This window comes from Corticium candelabrum, chromosome 15 (genome assembly GCF_963422355.1).
Source record: "Corticium candelabrum chromosome 15, ooCorCand1.1, whole genome shotgun sequence".
In the NCBI taxonomy this organism is placed as follows: domain Eukaryota; kingdom Metazoa; phylum Porifera; class Homoscleromorpha; order Homosclerophorida; family Plakinidae; genus Corticium; species Corticium candelabrum.
Genome location: NC_085099.1, coordinates 1,618,576 through 1,632,075, shown reverse-complemented (window position 1 = coordinate 1,632,075; position 13,500 = coordinate 1,618,576). Strand labels below are relative to the sequence as shown.

At 41.9% G+C, this 13,500-nt stretch overlaps 5 protein-coding genes across 5 annotated transcripts; 2 read left to right on the top strand and 3 right to left on the bottom strand.

The window, feature by feature from the left end:
- Positions 1–86: 86 nt before the first annotated feature.
- On the bottom strand, positions 87–1,950 carry LOC134191123 (mitochondrial import inner membrane translocase subunit TIM14-like). The gene is made up of 6 exons (XM_062659695.1): positions 1,916–1,950; positions 1,810–1,858; positions 1,684–1,748; positions 1,130–1,203; positions 462–532; positions 87–342 (listed from the first exon to the last, which is right to left on the bottom strand). The coding sequence occupies exons 1-6, from the start codon at positions 1,916–1,918 to the stop codon at positions 278–280; spliced, it is 327 nt and encodes a 108-aa protein (XP_062515679.1). The 5' UTR covers positions 1,919–1,950; the 3' UTR covers positions 87–277.
- Positions 1,869–7,000, top strand: LOC134191121 (uncharacterized). The gene is made up of 7 exons (XM_062659693.1): positions 1,869–1,941; positions 2,008–2,258; positions 3,479–3,742; positions 3,800–3,854; positions 3,956–4,141; positions 5,801–6,100; positions 6,493–7,000. Exons 2-7 carry the CDS (start codon positions 2,029–2,031, stop codon positions 6,985–6,987), a joined length of 1,530 nt encoding a protein of 509 aa, XP_062515677.1. The 5' UTR covers positions 1,869–1,941; positions 2,008–2,028; the 3' UTR covers positions 6,988–7,000.
- Positions 6,999–8,388, bottom strand: LOC134191122 (sperm microtubule associated protein 1-like). Its single transcript, XM_062659694.1, has 3 exons — positions 8,051–8,388; positions 7,463–7,562; positions 6,999–7,400 (listed from the first exon to the last, which is right to left on the bottom strand). The coding sequence occupies exons 1-3, from the start codon at positions 8,309–8,311 to the stop codon at positions 7,261–7,263; spliced, it is 501 nt and encodes a 166-aa protein (XP_062515678.1). The 5' UTR covers positions 8,312–8,388; the 3' UTR covers positions 6,999–7,260.
- A 522-nt stretch (positions 8,389–8,910) lies between these two features.
- Positions 8,911–10,668, bottom strand: LOC134191147 (clathrin light chain B-like). The gene is made up of 4 exons (XM_062659728.1): positions 10,490–10,668; positions 10,377–10,424; positions 9,646–9,872; positions 8,911–9,196 (listed from the first exon to the last, which is right to left on the bottom strand). The coding sequence occupies exons 1-4, from the start codon at positions 10,637–10,639 to the stop codon at positions 9,025–9,027; spliced, it is 597 nt and encodes a 198-aa protein (XP_062515712.1). The 5' UTR covers positions 10,640–10,668; the 3' UTR covers positions 8,911–9,024.
- Position 10,669: 1 nt separating this feature from the next.
- Positions 10,670–13,168, top strand: LOC134191148 (small ribosomal subunit protein uS13). The gene is made up of 5 exons (XM_062659729.1): positions 10,670–10,702; positions 10,771–10,869; positions 10,949–11,035; positions 12,690–12,883; positions 12,987–13,168. Exons 1-5 carry the CDS (start codon positions 10,700–10,702, stop codon positions 13,060–13,062), a joined length of 459 nt encoding a protein of 152 aa, XP_062515713.1. The 5' UTR covers positions 10,670–10,699; the 3' UTR covers positions 13,063–13,168.
- Positions 13,169–13,500: the final 332 nt, after the last annotated feature.

Genomic DNA, 13,500 nt, shown 5'->3' with positions numbered 1-13,500 from the left:
CCCGAGTTAATCTGCATGACAGTGGCTGTCCGTCTGGCTATCGGAATTGATAACGAGGTGGTGAGGTTAGATGCAAAGACAATCTCTCAAGTCACGTGCACTTCTCTTGCAATGTGAACTCTACAGCAATCGTCACAATCGACTATCACATGACTGCCATCATATGACTATCAAAAAACAATACCTAACCACAGGCATGCACAATCTACTGACTGTTTATACAATGAGCTAAGTTCGTTAGCCTCAAGTATGTACACTGCAGGTCTCTGGGGTGACGTCATCTCTTGGACTCCAGGTAATCTTTCGCTTCATTGATCTTAGATGCCATATAGGGTGATCCGCCTGTAAACACACGTCTGTTAGTGGTTTGGTAAGTTGTTGATAAATTGCCACTATATATTGTTTTGGTAATTAGTGTGACAGGGTGGGATTGATGTAATGGGTATGGTATGGACATGTACCTCTGTCAGGATGATTCAGTAGCATGATTCGTTTATGAGCTTCTCGGACCTTGTTGGATGGAGAGGATGGGCTAGACAAATTAGTATTAGGAAAGTATGTATTACACATGGACACACACACACACACACACACACACACACACACACACACACACACACACACACACACACAAATGGACATATGTTAAGCCCTCCACATCAACCTTAAGGTCAGTTGCGGGAGATAGCTCCCCCTGCCTCTAGAGACAGGGCCTCCATGCGCTACGTGGAGTCTTGGAGCCAGCACTACAATCCACCTGGAGCTTGGCCAGAGTCATCCAGGGGCACTGACAATGGCGCAGCTCTGGGACTGGACACCAAGGCCCACAAGTACCTGTCTGCTGCATGATGTTGCTGCCAAGCCAGCGGTCATGTCCACCCCAGTCAATGACCAGGTACTCATTTATACTCCTGAGTCGAGAGAAGCAAGTGTGGGTGAGTTTCTTGCTCAAGGACACTGCGACAGTGTCGCCTCCACCAAGATCAAACTTTCAACCCTCATCACGGAATACAAGATCCCGGATGTCATCACCAACGCTCTACCATCTGCTCCACCGCCCCCCACACACACCACACACACACACACACACACACACACACACACACACACACACACACACAGCATATACCTTATTCCCAATATTTGTCCTGCTTCTCGTTTCGTCATTTTTGGTGCAAAGCCTCCTCGATAGAAACTGGTGAGCTGCACAAATACACAACTGTTGGACTAATCTACTAAAGTTATCATAAATTTTGTCCCTCTTTTCTTCTGGTGTCATTTCCTGCTGGTGAATCAATACTACTGTATGCCCACCTGCTTGTCTAGCTGACTTGACATGACACGACAACAAAGAATTTGACCAACTATTGGAATTCACTGTCTGTGTCTCTGTCTGTCTGTCTGGCTGTCTGTCAAGGATCATTTACTCCAACTACATACAATAGCAGCAAATACACTACAGGTACACGAAAACCTAAAAGTCCAGACACAAGACACAAACAACAAGACCATTGGGCCAAAAAACAATGAACACTAAAACTTACGGACACAAAAAAGCACGTGCCAAAACACGTGGAGCGCGCGAGGAGGAGGACTGGGTACGAGTCTATCTTTCTGTCTGTGTGCACGTCACTTCACCACTATGACCAAGGTAGTAAAATTTCTAATGTTTGAAGACGGTACCAATGGTTTTGAAAACTTCAAAGATGATCCTTGTACTCTTCTGTACGCTTGAAGCGCCAGTCGAGCTACAAAACGCGAACTATAGTAAACCAAACTATGAAGGCACGTTTCTCCACTCAAACAAACCTCCAAATGCTGCAGCGGCAATGCTCAATCCCGCCACTATAGCCGAAGCCTATCAGAACAAACGCTAGACGGCTCGACAACGGAGAAAGAAACCAGACTGACTCACCATGGACGAATGACGAAACAGGCGAGGTTTGTGTAAAGTGCGTTAACCAGATCACGTGACGAGGGTTTTGACTGACTTCCTATTTCCAACAGCTGCTACCCGTTGTCTGGTGTATGTCAATGGGTGTGCGTTTCTATCGGTTATGGCAGTTGGCGACTTGCTACTCGTTGTATGTGCTGTTTATTCTGATGATGGTTTATCTGGTGAATCAAATGGATCGCTTTGTGTTGGGAGTCACCGCTCAGGAGTCTGCAAAGAGTTTGCGTTATGGAGAACAATCGTGCATAAAGAAAGATTTAGGCGCAAGCACCATCCAATGTAGAAAAATCAAAGTAAAAGAGAAGTAAGAAGTGATGACTAGAGTGCAAGTGAAAGTTATTCTAGCTAGAGACTTAAAAAATTTAATAATAGCTTACTGTATGAATTAAACAATTAATTAAGTGTGTTTGTAGCGTGCATACGAGGCTAAGTTATACTGAAATGTTTTAATTGAAAGAAAACCGATTTGTACATAGGATACTTAGGTAGTTGTGACTGTGTGTTTGTATGTGTTTGGGTTATGATGTGAGAGAAATGAGATAACAATAAAAATAATACCCTACTGCTCCTAATATTTTTCAAGACTAACTATTTTGAGACTCAAAAATAAATTAGAGTGTTTTTACGAATCCTAATTTTTTAGGTCTACATGTGCAATATTAGTCATTTTTTATTTAATTATTTGTTTATTTATTCTTTCAAACTGATTCAATTGACAATTTTTAAGACCAAAATATCATTTTTCTGTTATCTTATTATTTTTGAAAAGATTATAGACAGAAATACAGACAACAGACAAACAGACAGACATGCTTTGATCACATTATTACTCGAAAAACATTAGGAGCAGTAGGGTAGTATGCAATTGGAGGCCTCAGCCAGTTAAATGACTTAGAAAGTTTAGTTTTTTAAAATTGTAGATATCAAACGGCTAATGTAGTTTTTATTTCTGTTTGAGTGCAGCAAATATTAGTACAATTTATATGCTAATAACAGGCTCGTAGGAAGCATTTGAAAAGTGGTTCGGCCTAACACGAGCTAAGAGGGTATGGTTCAATAGTTCCAAGAGAGCAGTCTTCCAGCATACTAGGTACATAATCTATTGTACAACAGGTTCTTGGTAATTACTTCATTTACAACAATTACTGTAATAGGGGGCTACGCAATGACCTCAGTCCTCTGGGCAGCGTAAGTAGCAATTCAAGATACTAGAATTTACTTTGTTTCAACTATAAATATATTAGATATTTAGTCACCTATAGTTTCAGTTAGAAGTTTCGGGCACTTGTCGACTGTCCAAGGTCCAGTTTTTGAAAGGTACAGTTATACCCGGCAAAACCAGACTGACCAGACTGCATGCATATATGGTTCCTGCTGCTCTGAATTAGGCCTTAGAAAAAGGAGTCCGGCTATACCAGACCGGTTCTTACGGCCCTGAATAATGTCTTGAGATCTGTTGTAACGAACATGCTAATTGTCTGAAACTTATAGGTTTAATGCAACTTATTCTATTTTGTGTATTAGTTGCACAAGCATCGAGTACAACTCGAGTTGTATCTGGGACTATAATGGACAAGGTATTGAATACCAAGTGCTTGCAGGACCTGTGTTCGTTGTCGTCTTTTCCTTCGCTGTTGTTGTGATGGGAATCGTGGCCGAAGTCGGACGTGTTAACAGACCCAAAGTGCTTGCACTCTTTGTCTTCCTCTGGTCATTGGCGACATTTTTAATGGGATTTACGAACGCTTATTGGGAGCTTGCCGTACTGAGAATGTCTCTGGGAATATTGTAAGAAGCGATTCACGTGTTACATGCTGTAGTTGATATGTACTTACTTGTGTGCAGTGAGTCTGTTTGCACTCCATTCTCTGTTAGCATCATATCGAATTATTTTGAAAAGGTAATTGATTCAAAGTGACTTTAATGTATGTAGTTTGATATTAAATGTTGTATGTACATGTACTGTATTAGCCACATGTATTTGTCTGATTTGATTTGTAGAGAATTCGTGCTTCTGCCATGGCCATACTCAATTGGGGAATATACGGTGGCTTTAGTTTGGCTTTTGCATTCAAGTATCTTGTTCTTGTTGATGGATGGAGGTGGGCATTTCGCGTTGCTGGTATGCCCGGCATCATCTTGGCCGTTATTCTCTTCTTTACAGTGAAAGAAAGAGACAGGAACTACGTAAGTGACATACTAAGTGGTAATGTGTTGGATGTGCCATTGCTTTTGCCTTTTACAATACCAAGCTGTAGCATAGCTGTATATAGATATAAGCTTAAGAGATTAAGCAAGGCTTACAACCATATCATCTCTTCATTCAGGGAGTTGGTTGAGGGCAATTCCTAACCGCAGTCTTGGCTTAGCCATGACCCCTCAGGAGTTCGTTATAGCTTTATGGCTTTGTCTTGGAATCTCTATATTTCCAAATATTTCCAACATAATCAGATGCACCTGTAATCATGTGCTAGATGAACATGGTGATCATGCCCTCGGTTGTGGTCCGTTGAGAATTAAAACGACATGATGCTCTTTGTGACATTTGTTACCACTGCATGCTCAAGGAAAACTCTGGTACTCGCTGTGAACAGCGTTGCTTAACTCAGTCCTTTGACAGATCGGGGACATTTACCACTCCCGACTTTACTCAGAGCAGACCTGCGTACTTTGATGTGTCTATAAGGAACTCCTTCAATCCTTCTCAAATAATCAATGCTGCAATGAAGCTGGTGCAGCTGCCAAGTTTAGTGAATCAGAAAAGACAAACAGACACGATGACAATGTAACAGCAGCAGGCAGTCTTTTCTACCCTATGGTGGTGGAAACCTATGGAGTATGGTCAACTCACAGCCTGGAAGTCATCAAATTTATTGCAAAATGATCATCTTTGCTTAATGGACAAACTCTTAGCAAAACTCTTTGCAACTTGCATGAGCAATTGTCACGCAGATTTGGCAATACAATGCAAAGTTGATTTTAGAAAAATTACTTTTAGTTGCTTTTGACGTTGACTCTTTCAATTACAATTACGGTGTTCTAGAATAAGGTGACTCTACTAGGTCACCATTAGTTTGTTAAATATATGTTGAAAAAAATTAATATATATATATATATATATATATATATATATATACATTACTAATTTATTTATTTGTCACTAATTTATTTATTTGTCACTAATTTATTTATTTATTACTTTTGTAGACTATACTGTCAGTGGCCTTATCAATGCTAAGATGTAGTAGCAAAGATGTGGTCATTGTTTATATTATCTTTCTGAAAAACAGCCAATTGGTTTAGCCAAAGCATTGTAACTTGGAAATTATAAGAATTTGAATGAATGAATAAATTTAAATGAACTGTTGTGTCATCTCTGTATCCATAATTTATGGATATTCAGGGGTGCCCGAGTTCAAAAGGGTTGGTGTTACAAATGCAGTGCCAAAAACGTACTTGCACTGCATGTATACATTTTGACTTAGTGGGACACTCCCACGCATGTATGTATGTATGACTGGTAAAGTAGGTAAAGTATGTACACGACAGTCATTGTCTGCATCTCAGGACTAGAGTCACCAGACCTACTTTTGCGTGGCCAGTAAGAATCAATCGTTCTTTGTTTGACATATTGATTTAGAGCTACTACACTGTGCATGATAATCAGCAATGGGCGTGCCAAAGCATTCTAGTATCATGCCACTGCTCTGGCACTGTAAAATTGGCTTGGTGCTACATGCAGTGCCGTAGCACCAGACGGGCACCTCTGGATATTTAAAGTTGTTTATATTAGAAAGATACATGAGTGTTGATCAGTCGGTCATTGGTTGTGTTCGTTGTATGTAGAGACAAGTACGCGTGTCATCTCAAATATCAGAACTTTGTCGTGTCTTGAGGCTGTTTCTTTCTCCTTCGCTTGTCTTCTTGTCCATTGCTGGTGGAATTCGCAATGGTGCTGGTCTTGTGTTTGCCTACAATGTGGATAGTTTCTTCACTCAATATCGAGACACCAATTCTGCTCACTACATGTCTTGGGTACCTCTAGTAGGCGGAACAATAGGCTCATTACTAGGCGGCATCCTATCAGACAGAGCAGCCAACTTGTATGGTCATACAGGAAGGATGATGGTACTGGTTGTCAGTCAGGTGGGTACATGTCTCTGCAGGTGGTTTGGGACCACTTCTGGTGAATGTCACGATAAATATGGTAGACAACATGCACCTTTATTGTGTCTGTTTACACTTGAACATTACTCACTGTACTTGATGCTTCAGTTGCTGTATCTATTATCTGCAACCTCTGGTGGGACAGTGTACATCCTCTGAGCATCAAATATCAACACATGATTAATTAATTACCATAAAGTAAAGAATGAGAGAACAGACTGTCGAGTGCAATGTCCAGTATTGTAAACAGTTTGTCTGCATATGCATGCCACTGTCAGACCTATAGGCAGACAGGCAGGTGATTGTTTGTATATGAAGACTTTCTGGCTCTGAAAGAGGACGTGTTTGTTTACTTATTTTGTAATTTTTAGTTTGTGGCTGCACCTCTAGCATTTGGTGTCTTGTCAATCTCAAATCCAACTGGTGCATTCGTGTGTCTTCTGGTGTCTTATGTTGTTGGTGAGATGTGGATTGGTGTGTGTCTCACTGTTGTGGTGGAGCTACAAAGAAGAAAATCGACTAGCGCCGTTGCTATCTATATGTTTGTCATAAATATGTTGGGAGGAAACATGGTGGTGTTGGTTGCACCTCTTAGCTCACTTCCTGGATGGGATCTACACGACTCACTGCTCGTGCTTTATCCAGGAATGTATCTACTCAGTTCGTTTCTATTCTGTGTAACACTTTGTGTAATACGGCGACTGAGACGAGAAAGAACGGATAGTTCATTAAGTGAATATAGCATTACAGGATCACAAGAGGCCGAGTTGGTGTCATCACCTGTGTGTTGTCACACACAACTGTCTCCTGAACTGAATAATCCAGAAGAATGTGAGTCACTTATTCCAAGTCCTGAGATAAACTGATGTAGCCAATGTGATTTTTTCTATCTTTTATTAATATGCAGATAATAGTGTGTATTATTATACTAAACTAACATTATACGTAGGGTATGTATGACATATAGAAAGGATTCATAAGATCGGTACAGAAGAGCTATAATCGGGTTAACACAAAATAGACTGAAAAAGATACTAGATAAGTTCTTAGCCTGCCTGGTGTATGAACACCTCATAGATGCCATATATCATGGTGAGGACAACAGTATGCACTGAATGTATGTAGTCTAATGAAAGATTTCACAGCAAACCAAAGTCAGATGGCTTGTAGCGGAGAGAGAAAGTGTTCCTTCGGTATCCTAGTGGACCGTTGTAGCCAATTATTGGTGGAAGATCGGGAACAGTAGAATGACCAGCAATGGATTCGTTATAGGAGTGACCTGAAAATTTGAGACATATTTCTTGCAACTGTATACTGCTTCTGTGATGCTAGTTAATTTACCTGCTGAGTGCAGAGTTAGCCTATCTCGAAGATATCGAGCAGACGAGCATCTGTTTGTGAATTTGTCGTACACAGAGCCCATCATAGAACAGTCTATAGCCTAGAAAATCAAGTAGACAAAATTACGATTACTAGAAACCTAAATAGATTAATTAGTGTTATAGGCTTGCAGACCAGCTGATGTATAAGCCATCAACTCTAAAAATTAATATAAATGTTAATTAGACAGCCAAAATGGTAGGCAATTTAATTGTATGTGTCTTGTCTTTTTCCTGGTTTGTTCTCCTCTCTCCTTGAACTCTTGATTCTTACTTCTGTTAGATAGTTATTGACAAGAATTAGCGAGTTGTGTTAACTAACATTCACTTTGTGTGTTGTCTTCCCATTTATTGGGCAATTCTCTGTGTCCTCGCTACAATGGCAAATAGTTTGCACTGTGAGGAAACCAGGTTTCACAGGCTTCTGAGATTATAACGTCAGTTGACATGTACTGCGTACGTAAAAGTTACAGCGCAGCAGACCATGCAAACGCTGTACAGCTTGTGTACATGTCATAAACCGTATTAGACGGATTATATTATGCATGACCTTTTGCGCCCTGATCCGAGATGTCCTTGCCGGTGCAGACCTCACGTACGTCCTGGCATGTCTATCCTTTGCTCCGTAGTACTGCGGTATTCCGATATTAATAGTCGGATTCGTACGATGAACGTCTTCGTTTGCCTGTCTGCTGACAGCAACTCCGTCGAGAATGAAACTGCACTCGAGCGCCCGCAGTTTCTCCGGTGGCGGCGCTTCTCTCCACTTCCTGGACGGCGTGAGTTTGTGGCTACCTCTTTGAGTGGACATCGCTCGTGTGCATCGACAGCAATAAGTAAACCAAGCTGCTGCAGATTTGTTTACTATTCGTTGCGCACAAGAGATCTGACGTGCACGTGAGTGGGAGATGTCCTACGTGGGACGTTTGAAGGAAGTAGGCGAGACACCCTCCAGAAGAAGCCCTTGCCTAACAAAGTAATTAGCCCTATTATGGTTCTAAACATACGTAAACGGCTTGACGTAGCTTGGTGGAAAGGTGTCCTATTTGGATTTTCACATTGAGTTGAATAGATATCAATGGCTAGCTCTGTATGTACTAAAGTATGAATGGATGGATACCAAGTACAGAAGGTGTCCAATTTGGATTTTCACCTCTTGACCACTTGTTTGAATAGATATCAATGGCTAGCTCTGTATGTAAGTGTGTAAATATGAATGGATGGATACCAAGTACAGCAATTACTTAGAGCTAGTGACTGATGGTCCTAGACTTACATCGTAGCAAGTGCACAGTGACTGATGGTTCTAGAGTCACATTTTAGTAAGTGTATAGTAACTGTCAATTAACCTGGCCCTAGAGGCTCTTGTAACCAAAAAGTGAATTGGTAGCATGGCAGGATGGCTAGAGAAACACTCACAATGGCACATTTATTCCTTAAAGTGCACACATCGTGAAAACAAAACGAAAACGTTAGAATGACACCAACAACAGCAAGCAAAATCGTAGTCTATTGTCACACTAATCAACGAACGAGACCTTCCTGCTTGAGATGCAGTAGAATGCTTCGAAGACGAGACGCGTCCTTCGTGCTCTTGTTATTTTTGGGATTAAACTCGCAGATTCGAGCCACACGCTCCCACTCTTGCCCTTCAGCGGTGCTGTCACGCTCTTCAATAAAAGCGGCTTCAGTATTTCTACCAAACAACAACAGAGTGTAGATCGTGACTGCACATAATAAACATACAATACAGCTGTGATAATGAGATAGGATTTCGGTCATACAGAGTGGCATACTATTGATACTAAACGGTGGTGTGTGTGTGTGTGTGTGTGTGTGTGTGTGTGTGTGTGTGTGTATGTGTGTGTGTGTGTGTGTGTGTGTGTGTGTGTGTGTGTGTGTGTGTGTGTGTGTGTGTGTGTCACTGTGTGTGTGTGTGTGTGTGTGTGTGTGTGCGTGTGTGTGTGTGTGTGAATGTTTGCTCAAGTTAAAGCCAATCATCCAAGCAGTGCATGGATGCTGGTAGTTATCATCAGCTCTATAGTTTTGCACCTTAGTTTGGTAATGAGTCAAACACATGCCATGTCTCACACCAGCTAAACGGTGCCTTCATCTAAATTCCATCTACTTTAAATACATTCTCACCGGTTGGTTTCCTTCATCTGGGCTATGTGTTCTTCGTGTTTTGCATACCACTCATCGAGATCATCTTTGGCTTGTGCCATCCACTTCTCCTGCTCTGCCTCTGCCTCGGCATCCTTTTCGGCCAAGAGCTGTGTCTGTTGCTCGCGCCACTTTCTGATGCACTCGGGTTCTGAGGTAAGAACGTCCACTTGAGCAATAGCAGCATACTGGTCATGATAATCATCAGACTGCAGGGAAGGCAATACAGGATATCAACTCATACACACTGTATACACATTATAGATAATTAATTAATCACACAGCAGTCTTTACCAAAAGTAAGACTGACAATCAGTCAGACAGACAGACAGACAGACAGTCAGTCAGTCAGTCAGATAGTGCGTTTTCTCCGGATTCTGTCGTCATCATCTCGTCTTCCTCTTCGTCTTGTCGTTCATCTTGTGACTTCAGCATCTGGGACTATCGCAGCCTTACCTTGCCCTCGTGGCCTAGTGTGTCTTCTCGGATTCTGTTGTCACCATCTCTTGCTCTTCTTTGGATTCATTTCTTCTGTTTACTTTACCTAATTTGCGTGTTGTTAGCAGTTGGACAAAGTAAACTGTACTTAGCCTTTGCTTGCTATTGTATCTAACTTCATTTATGAAAATATACTACCACTGACAGACAGACAGACAGACAGACAGACAGACAGACACATTTGTAGTCACGTGGTTACTTGACATCACACTTACTGCTGGTTCATCGAAGTCTGCAAGTCCAGAAATCGGCACTATGCCTTCCTGTTTACCAAGAAAACACAGCAAAGTGTCTCCAATCGTTCTTCAATATACAAATATCGCCTCACATTCAGAGGGAGTGACGGTTGGTCGCTGAAACCCAGATCGTCCTCTCCCAGTTCAGCCAATTGGCCTTGCTCACGCTGTAAAAAGTCTTGAAGAGCCGGATTCAAGTCGTCATCTACAACTGGACTGCCGAACCCAAAATCATCAGCCATTTTGATTAGATACGAAGAACTATGCACTACGCGTGCGCAATAGCATTCGAAGTGTTCAACATGGTGAGCGCGATCTGTCTTTTCTGTGCGAATCGTGCTTTGCTTTGAGATTTAATTTCGGTTTTCTCTAGTCGCTGGTATTGCCGGAAAAGTTTCAGCACATCTTGCGTGTTATGAACACGAACATCGACGGCAACCAGAAAGTCATGTTCGGCTTCACTGCCATCAAAGTGAGTCTCCTAGAGCGGTTGCTTAGACGTATAAGTCTTCTACGGCACAGACATGATATGACGGTGCGTTTTCTTTCAGGGTGTCGGTCGTCGTTATGCGAACATGATATGCAAGAAGGCAGATGTTGATATGACAAAACGGGCCGGAGAACTGAGTGAAGATGAGGTTAAGATTGTTATCAAGTTCGTAGAGAATGTCAATTTAAACTGATAAAGTTTTTGGCGTCATCTCTTTGCCATGCAATGTTATTTACATGTGAAACTGATATAAGGGGTTCCTGCAGTACCCGTATTCTCCGCCATCTTGTGGCAAGGTCGTACATGATGCATATGGTTCTGTACTTCTGCATGTTTGGGTGCCACTATGGACATGGTCGAGGTTGTATGCGTAATTTCAAGGGTCTGTAAGGGATAAGACAGACAAACAGGCAGCTAACTTCTACACAAGATGGTGATAGCTTGCTACAGTAGGTTGAAAAATCTAGAATTTTTGGGAAATGCGTTAAGTTGCTTTGGTTGTTTGGTCAGGTTAGGAGGCTAAAATTTTGAAGTTTGGTTAGGTCTCCTTTGTATTTTAAAACTGGAAATCCTAACCTCTGGTCTTAAGCCCTGTCTACACTAGACCAGAATGGATTGCGATCCGATCAGGAAAGCGAGCGTCCACACTGCACTTTGAAAACGCTACCTCCGCCTCATTTTTGATATCACGTGACTGATGACCGATGTGTACGTGTGACTTCTTTGCTTGTGGAATGCGTTGATACAGCGACGTAAGGTGAGCAAGAACAGAGACGAGTGAGGAGTGTTAGATGTTCTGACTACATGTGTAGCGTACGTGGAGGTAACACCCACTATTTCTAATTGGATTCAACCGATTGCGATCGAAACCACCTCACAATGTGGATTGGATTTATCGCTATCCAGTTGCCAGTGTGGACAGGCCTTTACATTAGGAGTCTGTCGTCACGGTACGATGAGAACAATTTTGTTGGAGTTCCAACACTTTGTTAATACCCCGTTTACACAAGCACACATAGTGAGCTGAGCTACGCCAGTTTGTGCCAGCCCAGCATTCTAGCCAGCGTTTACACGACACACTCTGTAGAAGTGAGCCAATGCTTTTAGTGGGCGTCTCACATGTAAGTTACTTGAGATTGATATAGCTCACGTTTGCAGTGGACAGAAGCCAAGCTGCTCGCGTTTTTTTCTGTATGGTTTTACAACAGTCATATCGAGAAAGGTGTAGGACTTAGACGTGACATCGTACTATTCGTATGAGACGTATGTAGGTCTATCGCCAGGCGACTGTGCAGCAACGGAGTTCAAAAGATTTGTTTCTTGCACATCTTGGTCACTCCACAATCGGATAAGACAGAGAGTTTCCGTCTCACTCCACACCATTTGTACCAAATGAGCATGCAAGGCTCGTTTTTCAGCACACTATGCGTTTACACAATGTACTACCGGCTAGAAATACCGAGCCAGCATGGGCTGGCCTGCTTGCAAGTGTTTTGTGTAAACAGGACTGAAACGACTTCAGTCAGCAACAGCTTGATATTCGCAATTTAGAAAATGTGCACATGAAAAGGTTTAATTTTTAGATCATTCTTTTCATCCTCAAGTGAATCAAGACAAAACATTACCTCTGCAATGGTTATCTGTTTATGGTGACCAGCTTTGTAGTCGCGTTCATAGACAGGTGTGACTCTGAGTCTTCTTAAAGCCTTTGTATCGTGAGATAAATAAGCCGTATATCAACATAGTCTTACCTTAGCAGCACTCTAAATTATTGATTGTAGATTTCCTTGCTTGATGTGTAGGTGGATCGTGTAATGACGATAATGCAGAACCCACTGCAGTACAAAGTACCCAAGTGGTTTCTCAACAGACAGAAGGACATCAAGGATGGCAAGTACTCGCAAGTGTTATCAAACTACCTAGACAATAAGCTGCGTGAAGATCTCGAGAGACTGAAGAAGATCCGAGCTCACAGGGGCTTGAGACATTACTGGGGGTCAGTGTGATTATCGCATCTTCGACTAACTACCAGTCGTGTGCCTGTCTGTTTGGCTGTGTCTTGTTGTATTGGCAGTATACTGAGGTTGTCTGGTTTTTAGTGTTCGTGTTCGCGGTCAGCACACGAAGACAACCGGAAGGAAAGGACGAACTGTTGGTGTCGCTAAGAAGAAGTAGTGTTGTTATGTGACTGGTTCACAATCTTACGTTTGATGAAAAATGTGTTTACTCACATCGTGTTCGTCATTCTTAACTTAAAAATCCAGTCCAAAGAGAATCATGATATGGAGCCTTAGTAAGCCTTTTTTCATTATACTGAAACCCATCAACCTGACATTTTGATTGTCGAAGTCCACCATCATCCATAAAATGTTTTGTGGCCGATCGCCACCATAACCTACAAACGTTTGTCTAAAGTTTGGTTGGGTTTTCTGCTCGTCTGGCTTCTGGATGAGGTGAGTAGCTATATACATCTACACAAGATTACTAGTCTACCATTACTGGTGAGCATCCTTGATTGTTTGTGGGATTCGTGTGACCGTAAACTATTGGAGAAATGATGTTGCATGCACATGTGTAGGATTCATTGAATTGAAATGAAATGTTCAAGCGTTG

Bases quoted from the DNA above. Each gene is read 5' to 3' on its own strand.
- LOC134191123 (XM_062659695.1), bottom strand. The intron at 1,204-1,683 runs GTACCGTCTTCA...GTATTTGTGCAG, and splicing joins TGAAGTTTTCAAAACCATTG to CTCACCAGTTTCTATCGAGG. The intron at 533-1,129 runs GTATATGCTGTG...TAATTTGTCTAG, and splicing joins GGACAAATATTGGGAATAAG to CCCATCCTCTCCATCCAACA.
- LOC134191121 (XM_062659693.1), top strand. From the start codon at position 2,029: ATGTCAATGGGTGTGCGTTTCTATCGGTTATGGCAGTTGGCGACTTGC. The intron at 3,855-3,955 runs GTAATTGATTCA...TTTGATTTGTAG, and splicing joins TATCGAATTATTTTGAAAAG to AGAATTCGTGCTTCTGCCAT. The intron at 6,101-6,492 runs GTGGGTACATGT...TGTAATTTTTAG, and splicing joins TGGTACTGGTTGTCAGTCAG to TTTGTGGCTGCACCTCTAGC.
- LOC134191122 (XM_062659694.1), bottom strand. From the start codon at position 8,311: ATGTCCACTCAAAGAGGTAGCCACAAACTCACGCCGTCCAGGAAGTGG. The intron at 7,563-8,050 runs GTCATGCATAAT...TTGATTTTCTAG, and splicing joins CTCGGATCAGGGCGCAAAAG to GCTATAGACTGTTCTATGAT. The intron at 7,401-7,462 runs GTAAATTAACTA...TCAAATTTTCAG, and splicing joins GCTAACTCTGCACTCAGCAG to GTCACTCCTATAACGAATCC.
- LOC134191147 (XM_062659728.1), bottom strand. From the start codon at position 10,639: ATGGCTGATGATTTTGGGTTCGGCAGTCCAGTTGTAGATGACGACTTG. The intron at 9,873-10,376 runs GTAAGTGTGATG...CCTTCCCTGCAG, and splicing joins CAGACTTCGATGAACCAGCA to TCTGATGATTATCATGACCA. The intron at 9,197-9,645 runs GTGAGAATGTAT...GTTGTTTGGTAG, and splicing joins CAGATGAAGGAAACCAACCG to AAATACTGAAGCCGCTTTTA.
- LOC134191148 (XM_062659729.1), top strand. The intron at 10,870-10,948 runs GTGAGTCTCCTA...GTTTTCTTTCAG, and splicing joins TCGGCTTCACTGCCATCAAA to GGTGTCGGTCGTCGTTATGC. The intron at 11,036-12,689 runs GTTAAGATTGTT...CTTGATGTGTAG, and splicing joins GAGAACTGAGTGAAGATGAG to GTGGATCGTGTAATGACGAT.